Here is a 23,179-nt window from a genome sequence, read left to right as displayed (position 1 = left end):
TAATTATTTGATATTTACTGCTTAGTAATTACGTACACGTGTGCTACTGGCATTAAAATTAAATTATAAGGATTCGATGTCATTACGTCAAAGACCTTCAGTTCAGTTACTCCTAAGCTAAGCTCAAGTGAATTAAAATCGCAAATAAAAATAATTTTAAACCAACATTTTGGTTGTCAAATTAATTTCACTTAATATGAAATGTTCTATATATAGTACATGTTTAGTACTTGAAGAGTTCATTTTACACTCATTCCACTTGGGATTTGGTAGTAAAATAAAATTTATGAAAGCGAAATTCAAATTTAATCCCACAGTCTGTGATTGATGTGCTCCTAAAGGCTAATGCAATGCGATTTTCCTCAATTTTGCAGTGAAATTTAAATAAAATATTTGTATTGCATTTGCCAAAGGAAAACGAGAGTCCATCTGCATTATTTATCCATTGATTTGAACACTGTGAAAAATTTCTTTGAAATCCTAAAAATCGTTACTTTTCTGCTCTATTTTTTGCTTTCTTTTGTGCAATCTAAACACACATTTGGATTCTTTGAAATATTTCACCTTTTCACTCATGTAGTATATCTCAAGTGTAAAATGGTGTAAAAAAAGTGTAAAAAAGTGTAAAAAAAGTGTAAAATATTGCAGAAAATAAGTTCCTAACACACAAACATAAAACTTGTTAAGATCCTTTTGGGTTATTTTTAAGGAGCAGACAAAATAACTGTAGATGATTGTATAACCTGTGAGTTCAGACAGTGTGAGTTAACCTGTGGGAAAGCTTATTTCCCTCCAAAACTATGGCTTGTGCCGCTTATGTGGTTGAATACAATATTTGCCCCAAAGGAAGTGTGTGTGAAGCATAAACTTTAAGTAAAACACTTTTGCTTGGTGTTAAAAGTGCCTTGAGCTGCCTTTTTAAAAGGATTTATTCGATTTAACTGCTCAAAATGATGTACCGTAAAAAATGAAAAAACAAATATGAATAAAGTATATATTGCCAACCATTCAAATGGCATTATGAAAATCTGATTATAGTTAAGAAAATAAATATAAAGAAAACAAATTATATAAATCCAATAGTTATAAACCAAAAAAAAAAAAAACGGAATACTGTAAATGTAAACATTTAATATATTGGAAGTAAGGATTTAAAACTGTCAGTGTAAAAATAACTCATACATCATGTCAAAAAAAAGGATTTTTTGGACAAGGATTTATCAAGGATTATTTTCGAATGCATTTTAAATAAAAAATTATATAAAACTTTTTATCACTTCTGTATTGAGGCTGCTGCTGGTAATACCCTCCTCTTTCGCATATTAATTGAATCTGGCATGTGTGAATATTTACGAATGTGAAAAGGACTTAAAAAAGCGAAGAACATTGTCAAAATTTAAACTTTCTTTCCTTCTTTTAATTTTCGCAAACCTTTATTTTTTTCAATTTAATATAATTTAATATTATTTTATTCAATTTAACTTAATATAACATAATTTCATTCTATTTAATTTAAGATAATTCAATTTCATTTAAATTAATTGCATTCAAGACAATTTATTTAAAATTTATTTAGTTTATTATTAACTAAATTTTATATTATTTTATTTATTTTAACTTATTTTAATTTTATTTAATTTGATTTGATTTAATTTAATTTCTTTTGTCTAAGATAATTTACGAATGTAGCAATTCCAAGTAACTTTAGGGTCCCGATTATTTGAAGCAGCAGGAAACGAGCACAATGATCGTTATTATATTTTTAATAAATCTTCTGTACCAATACCCCTTTTACTAACCACAGGAATAGATTGATATAAGATCACTTCTTACCACAAAGAAACAGAAATTAATTTGATGTTTCCCCAACAGGTCAAGAGTGACATAGTCTACATACTTCCAATTTTAATCTCAATCTCCAATCTCAAGTTCGACATTATGTCTGTTCTAATAGTTCTAAACTGAGCATCGGACAACATCACATCAAAACTTCAGTAGGCTGCTTACGCTTGTATTCATGGAAATTACCTCGCAATAACCGTAGCTATAGCATATAATATAAAAATATATTCCCAACTTTTTTATGATTTACCTATGGTTTCTTTGTATTATAAGAATACCAAATAATAAGAATACAATATTATTAGATTTATTAATTTCATAAATTTTTTTTAAAAGCTTAGAATTTAAATTTATCTGTATTCCATATCAACTAAATTTATCTGTCTGATGTGACAAAAAGTTAGCTCTATCTAGAAGATGAGACTTCTAGTCATATTCTTTCTATTTGGCATTGATCAGAATCAGTACTAACTTAACAGCATGTATCGGATTGATTCAGTTGCTGAGACGAAATCATGGAAGTAAACTCATTTCTAGGGGGCCGATTAGAAGGTAGAACATGGTAAATAAATACTACGGAAACAATGACAAAAACATATTTCTATTATGTTTTTTCCCTGGTACAATGCTGGCTACGTCTTTGCATGGAAGTCATATGTCCCAAATCATTTTTCATCATTAATGTTATTAAATTATCTATGGACTTAATAAATATTGAGCTCTTATACTCAACTTGCAGTTCTTCTCTTCTTATTTTCGAATCTTATCCTATTTACAATATAAATTTTATATAACTATACATATTTTATATATTTTTTTGATACAAAAATTAACTTTTATTTAAACTAGAAGTGTTATAATCATCATCAATATAATAATTATAATTTTATTTGTTTTTCATTGATTATATGTCGACAACAAAATATTTTTATTAATATTTGCATTTCTGAGTTTAAAATTTTTTCCAAATATAGTCAAATATAGTCAATAAAATTATTTTAAAATCAAAAACTACAGTCAAACTTCCATAACTCGAAGTATCATTTTGCAAAGAAAAAGTTCTACTTATAGAGACTTCGAGTTAAACATTTTTTGTAATTCTATGTTTATTGCTCTCTTAACCCTGTTGCTTTCTATTTCGTTCGAGTTATAGAAAATGAGAGTTATAGAAGTTCGAGTTATGGAAGTTTGACTGTATTGTTATAATAATTAAAGTTTTTTTAAAACCAGAAAAAATTGTATATGAAAGCATACACAAACAAAAATATTTCAAATTTATTAATTTTAATTTAATTTATATTTAATAACTACAATTAAAATTATACTTGCTAAAATAAATAAATCATATTTTAAATATTTGTTTACATTGAATTAATTTTGTGTTGCCTATAAAAATAATAATAATTTATATTAAAACAAAAAACTGTTTGTTTTGTTATAAATTTGAAATATGTGTAAATGCAAATTTATTAAAAATTATTTGATGTCAAAAACAAAATCGCTTAAATAGTATGACAGACCCTTATCAAATCACATCAATCTTCGAAGAGCTTCTATATTTTTGCATTAATCATACGCCATGTGAGGCCAAAATTGTCAAAATTTATTTTAATTACAATTATTTTTTTTTCTTTGTTTATTATTTTTAATGAATTATGCATGTTTATTTTTGCAATTTAATTTGCTATAGCAAAAGCAACATTTAAATTACAGTTAAAAGGATATCCTGCACCATAAATATTAAAAACAGTCGCATGCACGCCATACACTTACACATGCTCAAAGCGAGTGTATGGACCGAAATGTACATTATTTAACATTTTAAACCAAATAAAAAAGAGGCATTTTAACACCAACACACACATATAAAAATAGTCTAATGAGCCAACATACACATACACATTGTTATTTAACATTGCTGTTGTTGTTATTTCACACATAAATGTGCATAATTTAGTGGCGAATGACAACGCAGCAGCAAGCCGAGCCATAAATTACACTCAGTAGCAAAAATACTCGTACGCCAAAGCCAGAAGCACATACCGAAATCAATGTTAAGGTTCTTATGTGTAAGACTTTTTGTATGTATGTGTGTGTGCTTATGTTAATGTAATAACGTATAACATTGACCTTTTTTAAAGCATGCAAAGACATTTTCTTGGGAGAAGTTTTAGTAGCGCAAAGAAATTGCAATACAAGCAATGTTGTTTTTTTTTTATTAGCTTATAAATTTTGTTGGCAAAATTTAACATTTCTAACAGGGCAATAAAATAAAATTTTCATATTTAATTTAATTTCTTTAAAGTAATTAAAAAATTATGTGAAAAGGTGTAAAAGAAATATTTACATGTATAGTACCCTTCACCATATATACACAATGCTTTCCGACATATGTGTTTTTGCATAATTATATTTTTCTTTAATATACTTTCATGGTGCTGTTAGCTGGTACTTTGATTTTTATTTAAATTTTGTACAATAGAATTTACTTAGAACGACACCCGATATAACGACCATTACTTAAAGACAAATATGTTTTGCCATACACACACATATAATTAGTAAAATTTTATAGCGACATTGTTATAAGAGTGAATAGTTTATTGCAACCATATTTTGATAAAATATTAAATTTGACTTCTGGTTATAACTAGACATGAAGCGTAACAGTCAGCTGTTTTATCTAAAACGTAACGAGCACTACGGTATCATAATGATGATAATGGGACAATGTGTACTAGCCAGACATGCTATAGACTGAGTTTACCCGATTATGATTTTTGTCACTGTTATGACTCTGTGGATGAGAAGAAAATTGTACTAAATCTCATGCATTCGTGTCCATCATTGATCTTTGGGGCGCCTTTTCTTACCATCTAACAAACTTAGAAACTCGCTCACTTTTATAGACTCGTTATATTGATTCACTTTCACTTGAATGGGAGAGACGTGGTTTTCAGTGTTGTTCATATGCTGACCTACTAATCTGTGTATCAGCTAGTAATATGTTAAGCTACGGACTAGTCAGTCGATGTGTTGTACTACTGCTTATAACGATTATTAGTTATAACAATCGGATAAACTCAATCGCTTCAATGTCGTTATAACTGACTGCATTTATTTTAAAGCTCAGTTTAACACTGACTGCTTGCATGTGTGTAGTAAGGGGTTTTATTTCGTAATTAGTGTAGATTGAGTTTAGTTGTTCAATTCATATGCAGCTAGATATATTTAGTTTATCACTTAATTACTTTAACAAATTTTTTTAAGTATTTTATTAAATATTTTTTAAAAACTAATGAGTATATAGCTCTAATTATAAATATTATTAATTCCAAAAGGAATTATATTAATTGAAATAAATATCTATTAAATGTAACTTTTACTTATTTACATTAAAAAAATAATAAAAACATGAATTAATACCATTACAATTTTCTTTCCTGTAATATTTTTAACTTAAATTTAGATTAAAATCCTTATATTATATTTAATAAAAATTGATTTTTTTTTATTTTACTTTGTATGTTTCAGGTGCTTTGCCGTTGGTGACAGCAGCGACTTTTTGCTTTTCTTATAAATGGAAGTGGTTAATAATTACTTCCTACTGCCTGTTATCATTGTGGGGCCTTTATAAGGTAACGAATAACGTAATTAAAAATTATAGCATTATATAATTAATAATAAGAGATAAGCTTACCCTAACATTTACGAGTTTTTAACTTAAATTATTTGTGAAATATTTTTAAAAGTTTTTTTTTGAATTTCTGTGCAAACTCTTTATAATAAGAATTAAATTGACTTACTCGATTAGGACCCGTTAAAAAACACAAAGACTGCAGTGAGTCTTAAATATACTTTTATAAGAGTTTATAATAATCATCAAAAGCATGTAGTAAATTTAAAATCCAAAGATCACATAACTTTTTCCATCTATCACTATTTCTCTCACATAATTCCTTTCTACACTTTATATAAATAAGATATATTTAAACTGATTTTGGTTACTAAGTTTCGAAAAAATTCTACGTATAATAAAATTATTCCAAATATTGATTTATCGAGTCCCCCCAGATTAAGTATATCTAATACTCTACCTTAAATAACTACCATATATAATCCTATTCACACTATCACAAACAACAACTACAAATGGAATTTTATATCTACTAATCAAGTTTAGTTACTGGAACTATTCGATTTAAACAATGTTGAGGAATAAGAGCAAGAGAGGCTCTTCAAATCTTTAATAGTATACTCTGAAATAAAGAATTTAACTAGTTTAATATTGCCATCTGTAGAACTTAGTCATCTTATATATGACTATCATATAATCATATTAGGGGAATATCCTAACCTTTAACTCACCGGGGTAGCGAAAACCATAATTAACTTGTGAATATTACAATAATATTTGTTAAAGTGCTGTATTATAGCATTATGGTACTTCGATTTCAATCATTTTTTTAAGACACCTTAAAAAATGTTTATAAAGAGAATTCAATTTCAATTAATTTCGTATACATGTATGTTTAATATAAATTTAGAACTAAGTGATCTCTCTAGACTTTCTACTAATGTCAGGTTTTTGTGACTATGATTAAAAGTTGCAGTTATGTGCTTTGCTATAATAACTTAAATTATTTTTAAAAACTTATATAACATAATATCAAGAACAATATCAAGAACATTTTTTTTACTTAACTGTTGATTAAATTTGTATAACATCAGAAGACGAAATATCTAAAAAATTATAAATTATTCTAAATAATAAAATAGACAATCATGTGCTCTTTTCTTTAACTATACCCTGCCAAAAAATACCTATTAATATTTAAGCAGTATTTGTAAAAGTGCTTCAATTAAGCATTTTTGTGCTTTAAAATTAATTGTTTTTTCGATACATCTTATCAAATATTTCTAAACGGATTTTTTTATTATAAATTGTGAAATAATTATAATTATAATTGTGAAATAATTAAATTTCTATTTTAATATATTAAATATATAGTTACAATATATCTACGTGTTGTTAGTTAAGCACTGAAATTTATTTCTATATTAATATATTCAATAAAAAGTTAGAGCAAACTTATCAGCGTTCAGATCATCTGCGAATGCTCAAGATTGAACATAAAATAGTATCATATACTAAAATATTTATATAAAATCGCTACGAATATTGGTTGCGTTCTTATGCCTCGTCTATTTGATGGTATAAAGAAAGTGAAAAGTAATATCATAAGTTTTTACCTCTTGTTTCTGAAAGGGAAGATTGGATTAAAGGTAAAGCGATTACAATGGGGGGCTTATAAATTTGCTCAGAATACTCTAAACTTGACAACAAGCTGATGTGTTCTTTGAGGAACACAGACTTAAATTATCTTTCCGAGTAGCAGATACTACTACAATATAGCATAAGTTTTTTCGACATAAGTTGCTGTTCTAAATCTTCCAATTTAATGTCTTTGAAATATTTGACTGGAATATTTTTAAACTTAGTGACAACGAAGAAGTTATTTTCGAAGAAGAAGATATTTTCACAACAGCTTAGCTTATATCGGAATTTCGTACATCTCTCAAAAAGATTGCCATGGCCTTCATAGGTTTTAAATCATAAGAATATTCCTACTAACTATAGGATCGAAAAATTTGCCAGAAATGTCGTGCGGTATGCCATCCTAAAAATCATATCATGTGTGGAAAACTATTTAACTTTAATTAAATTGACTACACGTCGGCCAAATTTTCAACTGCAAACAATAGATGGCGCAATGAGTGCACTTTTCTAACTACAGATAAAAGATTTTCGGCAATTAGTTTGTAATACTCACCACTCTATGTCCAACACAATTTCCGTGTTGGTAGGATGCTATTTCATTGGTAAGCAACGTGATCGGTTAGATGATCTTTTAAAATGACTACTGCTGACGTCTTACGCATCTCTTTTATCCCTGCTCTACACTTCTCACACTGTGCATAGATTAAAAACATTGCTTTCTATCGTATTGTGGATCATCTGAAGAATATAATTTACTCATCTACTTTGTCAACGGTTCGTTATCTCTTCCTTAAATTCTTGTCTGATATCAATAGCATAGGCATTGAAAGTATTGTCTTTTTATTAAAGGTCCAAAGTAACTTTTGGGTTCATAATATGCGTATATTTAGTAATACCTTATGCGTATACCTTAGTAAAATACCCTCTGAAACTGTGGTTACTCTTTATTTATATTAATTTTTTTTAGATAAAGATGAAATAAGTTCTAGATGAAATCGCAAACATTAAAGGAATCAAAAAACTCTCGACAGATGGATATAATATTATCTTACTAATCAATCTTTATTAAGAGATAAATAATTCATTGTTGACAATTTCAATTAAAAGTTTGAATGTCTTAAAGGAAAACATAAACACAAATTAAAAAATAAATGAAAAATAACAACAAAGTCACCCAAAATTTGAATTACCTTATTTTTATTTCATCGGAACAATAATGAAAAAAGGACATTTGTTACTTTAGCAACCAATTTATTTGCATTTGAATACTAAAAGAAAAATTATATTTAAATAAATTTTTACTGCAAAAATTTCGCTTATCGACAATTTTCAATCTAAGCCTCACCAACACCAACACCAATACACAAAAAAAAATAAAAAAAATATATATTATGATATAAAAAAGTAACCATAAAATTATAACATTTTATTTACTTTTTTATCCTTTTTTTATTTTTATTAACTTACTTTAGGCATTAACTGCAAGTTCACCATGGCAGCGCCGTCTCTGTTTCGCAATGCCCTTCACCATGCGATCGATTCTAACAGTTTTGCGCACTCTGGGTCTGGTGGGAGGAAATCGAGTGGCATTGTCACATGTTTACCTGCAGGTGAGTGTTGAAAAGAGTGTTGCAGACAAATAAACAAACAGCAAGCGAAAATAACGCAAGAAAATATCACAAAAAAAAAAATAACAAAAACAAAAAAAAAGAAATAAAAAAGAATAGAATTTAAAAGGATAATGAAGGTTTTTCAAACAATGAAAAATAAAGGTAGAATATAAAAAAGAAATCAAATTTAAGGTATACTTTTAGGGGACTGCATTCACATTGTAGACAATCTTCTTAAATTTGTTAATAAAAAGGACATATTTTTATGGTTGTTAATTTTTGAAAGCTTTTTTAAATCAGTATTGGCGATATATTTTTATGTGTTTTAAAGACGTTTGAAGATATTAAAAAGGAAATTTTAATAGTATTTATCATTTATGAATATTAAGCAATTTTCTTATTTAAATTTAACAGGAATCAAATACCCTCAAGAAGTCATTTAAACTTACTTACTTGCTTACTTAATTAGTTTACCAGTACAGACGTGAGTCATTCTTGGTCACGTTTAGTAGCCTCCACCAGCCAGTTTGGTAAGTGGTTGCTGTCGCCAATTGATTGTACGGAGTACCTTCACATCGTTAATCAACTGATCCTTCCAGCGAATATACGGACGAGTACCGAATTAAACAACTTTCTAGTCAGACCACTTTTTTCTATTCACATGACATGACCAATCGAACGAAGCCACTAAATTTTTATGCGATTAACTGTGTCAATGTTGCGGTATAGCTCATATAGCATATCATTCCATATAATTCAATACTCGTTGCCAACGCGTAAGGGATTATAAATCTTGCGAAGAATTTTTCTCTCGAATGCTGCTAACGCCTTCTTATTACAGTAAAGGCATGGCATGATAAGAAACTTATAGAGCGTTATTTTTGTTTATCGGGGGAGGGCTTTATTTCTTAAATACTTACTTAACCCCAAAGTAACATATGTTGGGATAAGTGATTCTTCGTTGAAGTCATTTAGATGAAACTAATATAATAGATAAGGATGAGAAACAATGGGGTATTTAAACGTACTCTTAAAGCGTTAGTTGATCTATAAAATCTATTGTACTATGCCAGGAAAGTGTCTCCTAAGTTAACCTATAACTTAATCGATAGAATGAAAGACGTGTTTGGTTCGTTTACTTTTAGTTTTATATTTTAAACTCTGAAAAAACTTTTTAAATTTTTTATTTATGCTTTTAAACTCACATTTGAACTTTAATAAAAAAATAACAGAGCATTTAATTTAATTTAATTTTCTAAATGCAGTTACTTTTTAGGACTGTTATTTTTTTCTCACAAAAGGACATAAAATGTTTTATTTTTATTTTTAGAAACAATTCACACTTTCTTTTGCGTTATTTTTTATCCTCGTTTTAGTGCTCCTAATCTCTTTATCATTGCTCAGGAATCAAAATGACATTAGTACTGTGCATTCCAAATTGAAATAATAAAAAAGTCCTTGGGGTAATAAAAAGTCTTGCTCAACAATTTGCAAAGTAGTACGATTTTATGACAAATTAGAATTATTTACTTAAAATTGGTTTGATTAAAATGATAATCAAAATATTAAAAAAAAGAAATTATTAACATAAAAAAAATTTATTTTTAAGTTTTGAATAAAAAATTATAATAGTGAATGTCTCCGACTAAACAATTAATAACTTCGAAAGAAATATATGTTTAAATATGGAGTAAGAATTGCATTCAATTATGATTATATATTTATTTATAAATATACTTATTTATAATGTTAAATTTGAGATATAATATTTATAATATAACATTGTAATATAATATTATAATGTATTGCTATAATATATTATATTGATATGTTTAAAAATTTGTCTTAGCTTAACTAAAAATTTTTTTGTCTGATATACCATATAAAGACATTATATAGATCAAGACCTAACTTTACTCAAAAAGTTATAATTTTATTTAACTCCATATTTATTCTAAAAATATAATCTTAAACATTATATTTAAAATGATTTTTGAAGACCTTTTTTAGTCACATTCTATCTAAATTTCTCCAAAAATCCATCCATCGACCAGCCAAAGGAAAAAAATTAGATTTAACAGTCATAACTTACAGATGGCAACAGGTAGAAAGCCACAGTGTCAGATTTTAACCCACTGCAACCATTACTTATAAAGAATGAAAGAGATTCCAACCACAATGTGAAAAGTTCGTTCCAGTATTTAAGGGGGAGAGAAATGGTCAAGAGCTTAATACCTAAAGGTCTAGGTTTATTTCAGCCGGGCATAACACAGGTGGATGGCGAGTTTGTGAAGGGGGTGGAGTTATTTTGCAAGCGCTTTGGGGTGGGTTAATGATAGACTCTGTGGCCAGATTCAGGAGAGCCATGGTTGTAGATTGGAATGATGGGTGTATCAGTGTCCTGTTCATCGAAGTATAGCGTGAGGTATTGAGTAATTCAAAGGACATAGCGAGCACGAGGTCGACAGGAAAGGCAGTAGTTGAAGACACGCTTGGTTCATTGCTTGATATATGAAAAAATACATTTTTATGAAATTGCATATGGGTATCTAAAGAGCACTTAAAATCATCAACCTCTGAGGTAATTTATTGTCAACTCTGAACGATTATGTAGAAACGTAGTACACCCATTTTTTAGTAGCTTTTTAATGGATAAGGATAAATGTTTATATAGACTATAGTCCTCATACTTCTAATATATATCTATATATATGATATTAACTATTCCTACATATTTCTAATACGCAAATTATATGTTGGTGTTCCGTAAAAATGGGATGTTTAGGTGATGAAAGTATTCGGTATCACTGTGGCCATGTTTAAATTTCTTATACCAATAGATTATTACTGCTTTTTTAATGACAGATTGCATTTATAACTTATAAATTTAGTCTGTACTTTTAAAGGTATTTGGTCCTGCCAAACGATTGAATTTTGTGTCTACTGTTCTGAAATATTAATTTTCAGTAATAATAATATTTAATGTACTAATACTAAATATTATTTTACAAAATACAAAATAACTTCTCTACTAATGATCGAAATACCATCCCTGTTTATTGCCATATATCACGAAAGTCATCACCTGAAAAGAACAAAATGTTCTTTTTGTAAACAATGTCATCCATTCATCAGGACCAAAAGTTTTCAACCAATCTGGTTTTTATTTTTTTAAATAGCGTTTGTAATAAATATACTTTAATTTTTTAAATATTATTGAAATATACATTTTTTATATGTAATTTTTTTATTCAATAAATACAGTGAGTCGTAAAATGTTCACAAAAAAAAAATACTTCAATTTACTCGTACTTTTTATATATCATTTATTGGGCGAATACTAATATTAATCAATCAATATTTATAGAAAAAAATTGTAATAAATTTATTTAAAAAATACAGATATGATATATTAAATTAATATCTGTTAAAAGTGCAAGAATTTTTATTATATGAATATTGTAAATATTTTATTGGCAAATAAATTTTTATGTTTATTTTAATATTTTTCATATATGTTCAATATTGTTGATTATTTTTATTTTTTAAATGTTCAATCAAATGCAGGTAGAAGTTGTAAGTCAGTGTTTTATTTAATATTTAATAAAGTTAAATGCTTTTGAAATAAATGCAAGTAGAGCGCTTTTAGCAAATAAAAAATTAGTAGCACTTCACCTTTAACTGCATTTGTATAATTACAAGTACTTTTCTGTTAAATATTTGATTGTGCATATTTGAGATTAAAAACATTAAAAGTATGTTTTAGTATTATCAATATTTCACACTTTGAAAGAATTGCTTGTTTCTCCGATAATTTTTTTAATAGTCCCCAAGATCCTTCTGATTTGAAAACTCCATACAAGTGTAGCTTACAAATTCGTGACAATCATGTTATTTATATAAAAATCTTTGCTACACATTAATTTGGTCTTCAATATGTTTGAGTTTAAGCCCTCATTGGCACATTCATTAGTTATATGTTCTCATATATTAATATGTGATCTTTCCAACAGTGGAGCGACAGTTCTTGTACTTCCCAACTATAGGACAAAATCAAAGCAGTTGATAACTTAACTGAAGTCTGTGGGGTATCAGTGCTAAGAGTAATGATAAGAGATAAAAGAAACAACTCAACATTATTATTGTAAATACACCGAATTGGAGAGATTGCGGCAGCTCTGACGCCACTATTGTTATTATTTCGAGCTTTAAATATAGCATTCAAGTTATAAAAAGTGATCGCGAGACAGCAAACCACATATAAAAGAAAACTAATCAATAAGTTCAGCTTTTTACAAAAATTAGCAAAAGATATTCTAGAAGCTACGTACTATCTATAATTTCCGATACATTTTGTATGAAGACTTGATTTCAAAATCAACAAAAAAAAATACAGATCTGAGATCTTTCAAGTTATCTTTGCGTCATATTGCTACAATGACCATATTTCATACTATTTGTTCTCCAAACTTAGTATAAACCCTACAAGGTTATCAGTTGTTGAGATCTCTTTAGTATAATATAATCTCTTTAATCTGTAAGTTATGTGAGGTTACAAACTTAGCAAAATTACATAGAAATTTTATAGAGAGGTTTCGAGCAGTAGTGAATTATAACAACAACTTTTTTTATTTATTTTTAAATAAAAATTTGGCAGGACCTTCAGCAGTTGCACTCTCAAAAAATTATTAACTAATAAGAATTTAAATAAGAATTATTTTCAAGACCACTGACGATAGTTATTTGACAATACTCAGCTGTATAGTCAGACAAAAATTCAGTTAATTAAAAATAAATAAATATGTTGTTACAATTCACTACTGTTTGAAGCTTCTCTTTTAAATACAATAGTTTATATTAGGTAAAATAGGCACAACCGTCATAATTGACGTTAAAAACAAATTTAATAATCCAGCAAGGTTTTACGGTCTCATAAAATTCATAATCGAATAAAATTTTAATAACTATATTATGGCTAACATAACATAACATATAGTACTCTCGAGAGATATAAAGGCCTGCATTAGTTGACGAACAACAATTTATTCACTATTTCAATATATACATTCAAATTAATATATTTTTTTTAGTTGGATTCTATATAGATAAAACTAGTTAATAGATAACATGTTGGCATCAGTAGCTTTTTGTAGTTCTCAAAGGATTACAAGGACTTGCAGAGAATTTCAGAAACGGTCAAACCCATAAGTTTAGGCTAATAGATTGATAATAGTAAAATCATTTTTTGATATGGATTTTTACCTACTTTTATGTAGAATAATATATATGTAAACAGAAATTTGAACGCTTATAAAATGAATCGATAAAATGAAACACCTCTCAATATTTAATCTCCGCAATCCTCACAATCTTTCAATTACTTTACTTGACATTTGTTCACTAAGTTTACGGAACCTTACATTTATATATATATATTTGCATAATATCTAATAAAATTTCTTCTTTTTAAGATTCCTTGAATAAGTACCTAACTGCCTGGTTAAATTAATGTATAACACAAATAATTATTACTTCTGTAAGCTTTCTCTATACATAGGCGGGTATATACGTACCTATATAAATTATTTAAAATTATATTTGGCAGTATTCATTATATTGTAAATGATACTTTAGGCCTTAGTTTATTTAGGCTTATTATCACTTTTACTTAAAGTTATGAAAGCTGAGCTCATTTTTTAATGAGTACATATTGTAAGTAAAACGAAAGGATACCTTTTTTTTCCAAACACAAATGACCTACATCACAGAATGAATTTTTTCCACAATTTGGCAGGAGAATAGTTGAGACTTTGCGTAAAAGTACAATAAAACCATCTGCCATGGTAAAGCTTACACAGAACGCGTTCATAAACAGTACACGCTCGCATCAAGCAGAGAATATGTTTCACTTTCGAAATGTGTAATTAAATCAAAATGTAAATATTTGCCAAGCTTTAGGGAAAAACAGCAGCAAGTGACGCTACCAAGTGACGCCAGTACCCCACAGCAACTGCGTGTAAAAAACAGACGACTGAAAGGATCCGGCAACAGTACCAGCCACAGCAACAGCGACAGCAACAACCTTGTGGTGTTAAAAGGTCACTCCCTTATGGAGTTGGCTTGGAATATTTAAGAGATTTTGCAATTAAGTCAATAAAGTCCCTAATGATGTACCTTAACAAAATGTAGCTACATAATACGTATATGTGTTACTATTCCTTTCAGTTTAATCCTTTTTGCCAACAGAACAGAACCGTGTTCTATTGAGGCAACAAAATTAAATGAAATATTGATGAAGCGAGAGTTTTTAGTGTTTGAGGTTTTGCTAGAAATTTTGACAAATTATTTGGCATTCGCAAAGTCATTAATAATTTAAAAAGGTTAGAGTGCAAAGTTGGTATTAGCAGAAAAATCAAACTCATATTTAAGTACATGCATATCATTTCTGTTGACATTCTAGTATCGCACCATAACATACCTACATACCTACGTAGTACGTACCTACATACATATACGTATGGGGCTAAGAGGCTTACTCTTATTGATTTAGTGTGATGGCCTATATGACAATTTGTTAAGCTTTATGCTAAATTTATACTTTCATAGAATTTAAATACTGAAATTTATTCAATCCATTTGCTTTGTGTATTTAAGGATGGCGTTTCCATACTCGGCGGTGCTATTGGCGCTATGCGTATACCCGAAAAATGGTTTCCTGGTTTGGTTGACTTCTATTTGAATTCACATAATATAATGCACGTTTTAGTTGTCGTTGCTGTGTATTCAATGCATAAGGTAAGTAGCTTTCATTTTACTAATTATTACTTAACACCAAATATAAATTTTATAACTGAAGCTTAGTTCTTCTATAAATAACTTTCAAAATTACTAAAGACCTAAACATAAACAAGACGTCAATTAAGCAATGATTTATACCTTTCACCACACTGTGTGAGACTAGAAGCCACTAAAACCACCACATAGAAATGGTTATGGAAGATTGCAACCGCGGTTAGGTGAGACAGAGCGGGAAGCATATAAGCTTAATATTTAAGTAAGCTTAATTTTTCAAAGCCAGAAAGTATGGCTCAAACTATCTAAGAAGGATGGTGTTTATAGAACTAAGATATTCATTAATCCAAAAATTGGAGCAGAGTTTAATTCTAGGCATAATTCTGCCCGCGCAATATTTGTCCCTGTTTTCTATGGAATATGTAGTCTTTCTTTTCAAGTGTTAGAATACTTTTAATTCAATATATTATACTTTCAATATAATCTCTAGAAGTACGGAAAATATCATTATTTAGTAGAATTTATGGTATACCTTTATTAAATATAAACATACTTATCAGCATAAGACAACGATAAATGCCTACATTGGAATTCTAAGAAATTTCATCGGTACCAATTGAAGTAATACGTTTGGATATAGTTTTTTCCTTGTAAGGAAGCGAACACCTCAGCTGTTCTTTAAGACACTCTTTAATTCAGTTGGGAAATGCAACTCCACATCACATACAAAAAATGAATACAGTCATTTTTATTAAAAGGACCAACCTCAAACGATCAGGATAGCCGAAACTATGAACCGTATTCTCCGTGGTACTAGATTTATACCGTCTCTCACTCACTACCAATTATATTCCAAAATGTATCGGGTGGTGCCTACTAGATTTTAGTCTCTTTTTATGACAGACATGCCTTATTTTAAAAATATTGCAACCCCTTAACCGTGGGGTAATCACTCAATAGGATAGATTAGACTTGTTGAGTCATTAAATTTTCGTATAAAAATCGAATGGCTTAAGGGGCTGATAGAAAATGTATCAGAGAACTATATTTCTTTATATATATAATAATAAAATTTTTATTTTAAATTACTTAAATTATCTGATCCCTTCTTACTTATTCCTACAAAAACGGTTGCTTGAATTGTTTATCTATTTGTGAAGAAGATTTGAACTGAGCAGCTATTTTCCAATTTTATTTAAATTTAATTTGATAAATTTGTTCAAGTAAAATTCAAGTGAATTTAGTACAGTAGGGTATAGCACTTTAGATACGGAAATATATAAAGTTAAATTAACTTATACCATGTTTCCAGTTTTGCTCATTAAGGCCACTTATAAGGTAATTACTATACATTATGCTTCCATATAAAAGAGTTCATTATAAATAAATCAACTGATTAAAGGTGAAAATTTTCGAATGCAACTCTTAAAAATAAATGTACCACAAAGGATATTACCAAAACTTAAAATATTTTTCGTATGTTTAATATATTAAATGTAAACAAACAAGCTATTTCAAATGCTTAAATCAGCTTATACCAATAAAAACGACCAAATCTTGATTTCATTAACATAAGTAGTTTTAACTGTGGAAACATGATATTGTTGCTTAAAATTTAAAACAAGAACAAAATGGAAAAAAAATGAAATTTTATTGTATTCATATCATCATTAAAGCTAGAGGTCAAAAACCACATGCAAATCAGAATAGAGAAAGCTGGTTGATGTAGCTAAAGCTCATCCCGAGCTGTAACGCTGATGATGATGATTGTATTCATATCTCAATGTCCAGGTCGTTTTAAACGCTGAGTCTTGTTATTATACTGAAATACAATTGAACAATATACTTTAGTGAATCCTCTTTGGATCCCCTGTATAAATTTACTTAATCTAATATCTCAATATCTAGATATTAGATATCTAGACACTAGAAAAATATCTCATGATTTTTAATAAATGATTTAATTATTATAATATCTCTAACGTTGTATATATTTTTTTATATATTTTTCGTTTCAACACGAAGGCAACCCTGAGGGACTTCGAATGGATGTCTACCACATCATGTGACAGTTTTACAAATACAACTGCTAGCGCTATAAGTAATGCAATGGGCACAAATTTGGAACTATGACCCCTTCATATGGGAAATCTGATGAGTTACTATAATAAATTTATATTTTTAATTAGTTTCAATTGTTAATTCTTTTTAAAATATATCGAAAAACAAAAACAACTATAAATATATAAAATTGCTCTGCAAAAAACTTTTAACAATTTAACAAAAATTTTATTGCAAAAATATTGTACGAAAAGATATGATTTTATTTTATTAATAATATTCGTTTAACAATTGTATTATTTATAAATATTTAATACAATAAATAATTATTATGGATTCAAACGAATCTCCTAACATAAATTGTTACAGTTATCAACACTTATTTTACTACAAAACAAAAAAAAAAGAAAAATAAACAATTCTTAACACTTTATTAAACACTTTTATTGCAAATTGCTGAGTACTTAAAAATTTTTAATTAATTATGAATAAAAAAAGTATATATAAGAAAATAAAGATACAAAACAAAGCGTATTGTGAGCGATATCTTGTAAAAGATATACATATAATATACATTGTTAGTTACAAAAACAATTATGTATATTAGTATAAAAATAAAAAGTGAAAATCTCTTCGACTGTGGTATTAAATTTTAAGCTATTAAAAGATTAACTTAAAATAAAAATTAAATTGTTAGTAGATAATATATATCGAAATGATACATAAACTATAAAGCGAATGAGAATTATATATATATATATAGACATAGCAATTTTATTTATGCATATTTATTATATTGTAAACCAACAAATAGTTCAATTATATTATAGCAAATTAATTCTTTATATATTATAGCAAAATATACAATAGCAAATTAAATAAATACAAGAGAGCACAGAAAGCAACTTTTCGTGCAACAATCAATTATGCGTACCTTCATAAAATATAAAGGGTTGTTTATTACTAATACCCATTTATGCTATATTGAAATATGTATTTACATATATATATATATTTATTTATTTATATATATATACTTAATCCTATAGAGTTGAAAATTATTTCAATTTTAATGCAATTAGCCCGATGCCTATTCTATTTTAATGGTGACTATGATTATTATTATTATTATTGTATTATTATTATTATTGGCATGTCTGCTCTCCAAAGTGCTACATTATATGAAAGTGTAATTGAACTGCTGATGTGCGTATGTTTTCAATTAAATTATAGTTATACTATATAATTAGCAGTGTTAATTAATTCTTGTGTCTTATACTCCTAATTGTGCAATTATATATAATGAACCTAAATGAAAATACAGAATTTCAAATGATTTCATTGAAAGCCACAAACATTTAGTGATGTTTATATTGGTTTCTGTGCCCTTATGGATTTCTGTAATGAACCACATATAAACTTTAAGTAAGTAAATTAATTATTATTGATAGAAGCATTCAAATAATTTAGATACCCTAACCAAAGTGCATGTTTATATTAATATTTAATTAAGTTTGTAATTTTATTAGAACGCAAATTAGTGTAAAGAGGTTTACTTATTATATTCGTAACACAGCTAACAGCTAAACAAATTAAAATTTTTAATTGAAGTAGTAAAAGTTTAATATATACGTAGTTAATTTTTTTGAAATAATGAAAACTTATCTTTGTGAAAATTATTTATTTATAAAAATATAGAATTCCCTTAATTTACTGCTATTTCCAATTAATACTGATATTTTCTAGTAATTTTAAATTGACATTTTTCTTATTTAATTGTTAAGTTGAAGAGTTAGTTTTAACTTATACTGGATTCACACGAGAGTGTGTGTAATTTCAACTGTCCATTGCTGTTGCTTTCAATCCAAAATGAAAATTATTGACAACTAAAATTAAAAACAAAACTCTGGTGTGAATTTAGCATTAGAGTATTCGTGATATAAGGTTAATATTTGTGTAACATAAAGATGTCGAATATACAATACATTCCAGCTGTTAAAATGTACTTATTATAGTAAACTGAACAAAGTCTATTTTATTTAATAAAAATATTAATGAGTGCGCTTAATCATTTTTTTGCTTATATACATATTTAATGATTTATTTAATAATTTCGGTAAATAATGGTGTTTAGTAATCTCATTGAATAATCTCAGTGAATAAAAGTATAGAATAATCTTATTGAATAGGTTCAATGACAAATTCAAGCACCTATATCCATATTAACATAATATAATGTTAATATAACATAATAATAACATAATAAATACAATATAATATAATAAATGATAATTATTGAAGGATGTATTTCTTCAGTTTAAACTTATTGTTTATAGTGTGTTGGGAATAATTGTTGTATCTGCTGTCAAACTGACTGCAGTTAAAAATTTTAAAATAAATTAGCGAGACAATTAAAAAGTGTAGAACTTACTAAAAAAGTGCATACACGATTTTTTGAAATTATAATACATAAGTATATTATGTATATATACAATCATAATACCCACATTTTTAATTCGAAGACGCATATTATTCAATATTATTTTTTTTAAAAAATTCATAGATTATTCAAATAGTTAAACAACCGTTAACCTAACATCATGAATACCCCAAATTTTAATATACATATGTTAGTTAGATATTACTTCATAAAAGAAACAATTACTATTTATATTTTGGTATACTTAAATTAATTTAAAAAGTTTTAAAATGATTAAAAAAAATTTCAAAATAAATAATATAAACTTAAGGCTAAAAACAATAATTATGTTGTATTTTCCAATGTAAAATTTAATCAATTTAAATATTTTAAAAACTGTATAAATGTTAAAATATTGTAACTATTATTTAGTATCTATTAAAAATTAAATTGATCTTTCGAATATTACATTATATTTGACTCTTCTAAAACCTTAAAAGTAAATTAAATAATTTTTAATTATTTCAAATGATATATTAATAAAAAACAACTTTTCGCACTTTTCAATAAACAAAATAAAGATTAAATAAAATTATATATAAGTAAAAAAGTAAAAGCTTTAAATATTATATTTAATTAAATTACAATTAATTATTTATCGGAAAAAAATGGTTATAAAGTAAAAAAAAAATTAATAATTTATTTAAATTGTTTGACGAAAATATAAAAAAAATAAATAATGTATAAACTTTTTTACGCTTTTTGTAGCACGAAAATTATGTAGTACATTATAAACTAGAAAACGTTTCATAATTTCAATTAATTTTCAATTATATTATATAAACGATATATAAACTTAAAAGCAATAATATTGAATTTACTTTAAAGGTAACAAATTAATATATAACAAATGTTAAATAAAACTATATTAGCAATTTGAGAAGGGTGATGTAATATAAACGAATTAAAGAAGTAACAATAAATAAATATTTTAAATTAAAATATTTTAAAAAAAAATCTTTTCTTAATTTATACTTATATATTTATAGTAAAAAAATAGACTTTACTTTGAGCCAGTTAAGAATTAACTCTGCATTTTTGGAATTCAAGTTATCAGTAATTTTCGCTAAGAAAAGTTAAAGTTTAAGTGTTTTCAGTTTAATTTTCAGGGATTAGCGAATAGGGAAGCAAAGGAAAAAGTGGAAAACGATTTTTTTTGCGAGAAAGTGTAAAACTCGCCTCAATATTCTTGCATTGTTTGGAGTTATATTCATTAGAGTATATATTAAAAATTATAGATAAAATTAATGCTAACTTTAACGCAAAGTTCGAATAAGAAGGAATTTTTTACTCATTAACAAGAAAAATCAGTTGTCGTAAATCCACCTCTAACAACGGTCTGATGCTAATTATTTTCAAATTCACCTACTACGATATTCATAAGATAAATTTTGAAGTTTACGAAATCATAATCAACAGAACTAAGTTTCGGATTCGTTCCAAAACCTTACCAGTCGCTGCTGAAGTTGCATTCTTAATATACTGCTTTTTAATATTTTTACTTCGAACATTCCTGTCCCCTATTGCAGCGTTAAAGAAATTTATTTGACCATGATTGCTTGTTCTACACTACATCTAGATATTCCCGGGAAATTCTAATAATCCTAACACCAGACGTCTTAATTTCCCCTTGCTATACTTCACTGAGTTTCAATTTTCCATCGACCTACTTGATAATGGAATGTACAAACCTTCTCAATTCCAATACCTTTATCTGGACAACATCGTTTATTTCTCTAATGCAATCCTCCTCTATAATCGTGATTACAATAATTTCTTACTCAGAGTTTACTACGAGTTTACTTCTGATCAAGTTTTACTACCTAACAATAACATCCTCTGATCCTCCCTTTACTGATCCTCCCTATTCAACTTTGGCTTAAATTTATTTGTTGTCTAAATGCTAGGTCCTCTGTTTCCTGATGTTTGTATTTTTCATTATAACTGGAATGAAGCTGAATCTTTGTATTGTTGAGATATGATTTCAGTGTGTTCAAATCTTACACTGTGGCTTTCTATGCTTTCCACTCACCAGTAAAAAATAAAAATTTAATGTGTTTGTATTTTAATAGCGTATAACAAACTAATTTAGACTTTAAATAGAAAAGTTAACCAAATTGTTTAAATTTAATCAGTTCCGAAACTATTTAAAATTAGACGAATTTGCTGATTTATATAGTTTGCTCTGAATGGCAACTCTACTGGTTTTTTGATAATATTTGCATATTTTCATTAAATAAGTAGATCAATGATTTTATTTTTAAAATAAATAAATTAAATAAATCACTTCAAAGAACAATCATTTCACACTTTCGGAATTATTTTTATTTATATTTAAATGACAATTAAGTTAACAGAACAACTAATGTATGTAACGAAAATTTGAGTTAGACACATGCGCAATTGGTTATTGAAATATAAGCAAGTTTAAGATTTTTATGTTTAACAGCTTTAGTGAGTATTAAACAATATTTATAATAAATCATTAGTGTTGATAATATATTTTTTGATTATCTCTTAAAATGAGGTACTGCAAGCATTTGTGCGGTCTAGTCGTTTTTTTCAAATCAATCTGGCAGCAATAAATAAGTTTGACATTTTACATATCTGTCCAACTACGAAGATGACCAAAAGAAAATGCAAAAAAAATACTATAAAAATAAATCACGCACACATTAGCCAATTGATAATAGCAGCAGCTAATTGGGGCGATAAATTTGATTTAAAGTTTTAAATTGATACAGTGTTTTGAAACAAGATTTAAAGTCTGTGTTCCATTCATGACGTTATGGGAATAATAATAAATAGAAGATAACTTCTAATGCGGTAAGTAATATTGATATGGTAGTGTCAAGGAGACGGGGTCAACGGGGACAGAGTCAACTGCTATTACGTTATAAAAAATCTAAATAAAAACGTCAAAACAACAATCGGTTGTAATTTAAATATTGATCTTTTTTTAATTAACAGTGAAATGCAAAAATTATAAAACACTACTTTAAATAATCATAAATACAAAAAAACTTTAAATTAATTGTTGTGTACGTGAAGAGAACAACAAATTAAAAATGCTGCCTGCAACAATATTCCGTCAGGTTCAACGGAACCGAAGTG

At 27.1% G+C, this 23,179-nt stretch overlaps 1 protein-coding gene across 1 annotated transcript; it reads left to right on the top strand.

Moving 5' to 3' along the window:
• Positions 1-5,375: 5,375 nt before the first annotated feature.
• LOC119673800 (progestin and adipoQ receptor family member 4-like) lies at positions 5,376-17,733 on the top strand. The gene is made up of 5 exons (XM_038084857.1): positions 5,376-5,480; positions 8,596-8,733; positions 12,301-12,309; positions 15,388-15,528; positions 17,551-17,733. The coding sequence occupies exons 2-5, from the start codon at positions 8,641-8,643 to the stop codon at positions 17,656-17,658; spliced, it is 351 nt and encodes a 116-aa protein (XP_037940785.1). The 5' UTR covers positions 5,376-5,480; positions 8,596-8,640; the 3' UTR covers positions 17,659-17,733.
• The last annotated feature ends 5,446 nt before the right edge of the window (positions 17,734-23,179 follow it).

This window comes from Teleopsis dalmanni, chromosome 2, assembly GCF_002237135.1.
Source record: "Teleopsis dalmanni isolate 2A chromosome 2, ASM223713v2, whole genome shotgun sequence".
In the NCBI taxonomy this organism is placed as follows: domain Eukaryota; kingdom Metazoa; phylum Arthropoda; class Insecta; order Diptera; family Diopsidae; genus Teleopsis; species Teleopsis dalmanni.
The sequence above is the reverse complement of the archived record's forward strand: the minus strand, read 5'-3'. Positions and strand labels throughout refer to the sequence as shown.

What these genes read in the sequence shown, in the direction of transcription:
- LOC119673800 (XM_038084857.1), top strand. Translation starts at nt 8,641, where the DNA reads ATGCCCTTCACCATGCGATCGATTCTAACAGTTTTGCGCACTCTGGGT. An exon ending in CTGTGTATTCAATGCATAAG is followed by an intron (nt 15,529 to 17,550) that starts GTAAGTAGCTTT and finishes TTCAACACGAAG; the next exon opens with GCAACCCTGAGGGACTTCGA.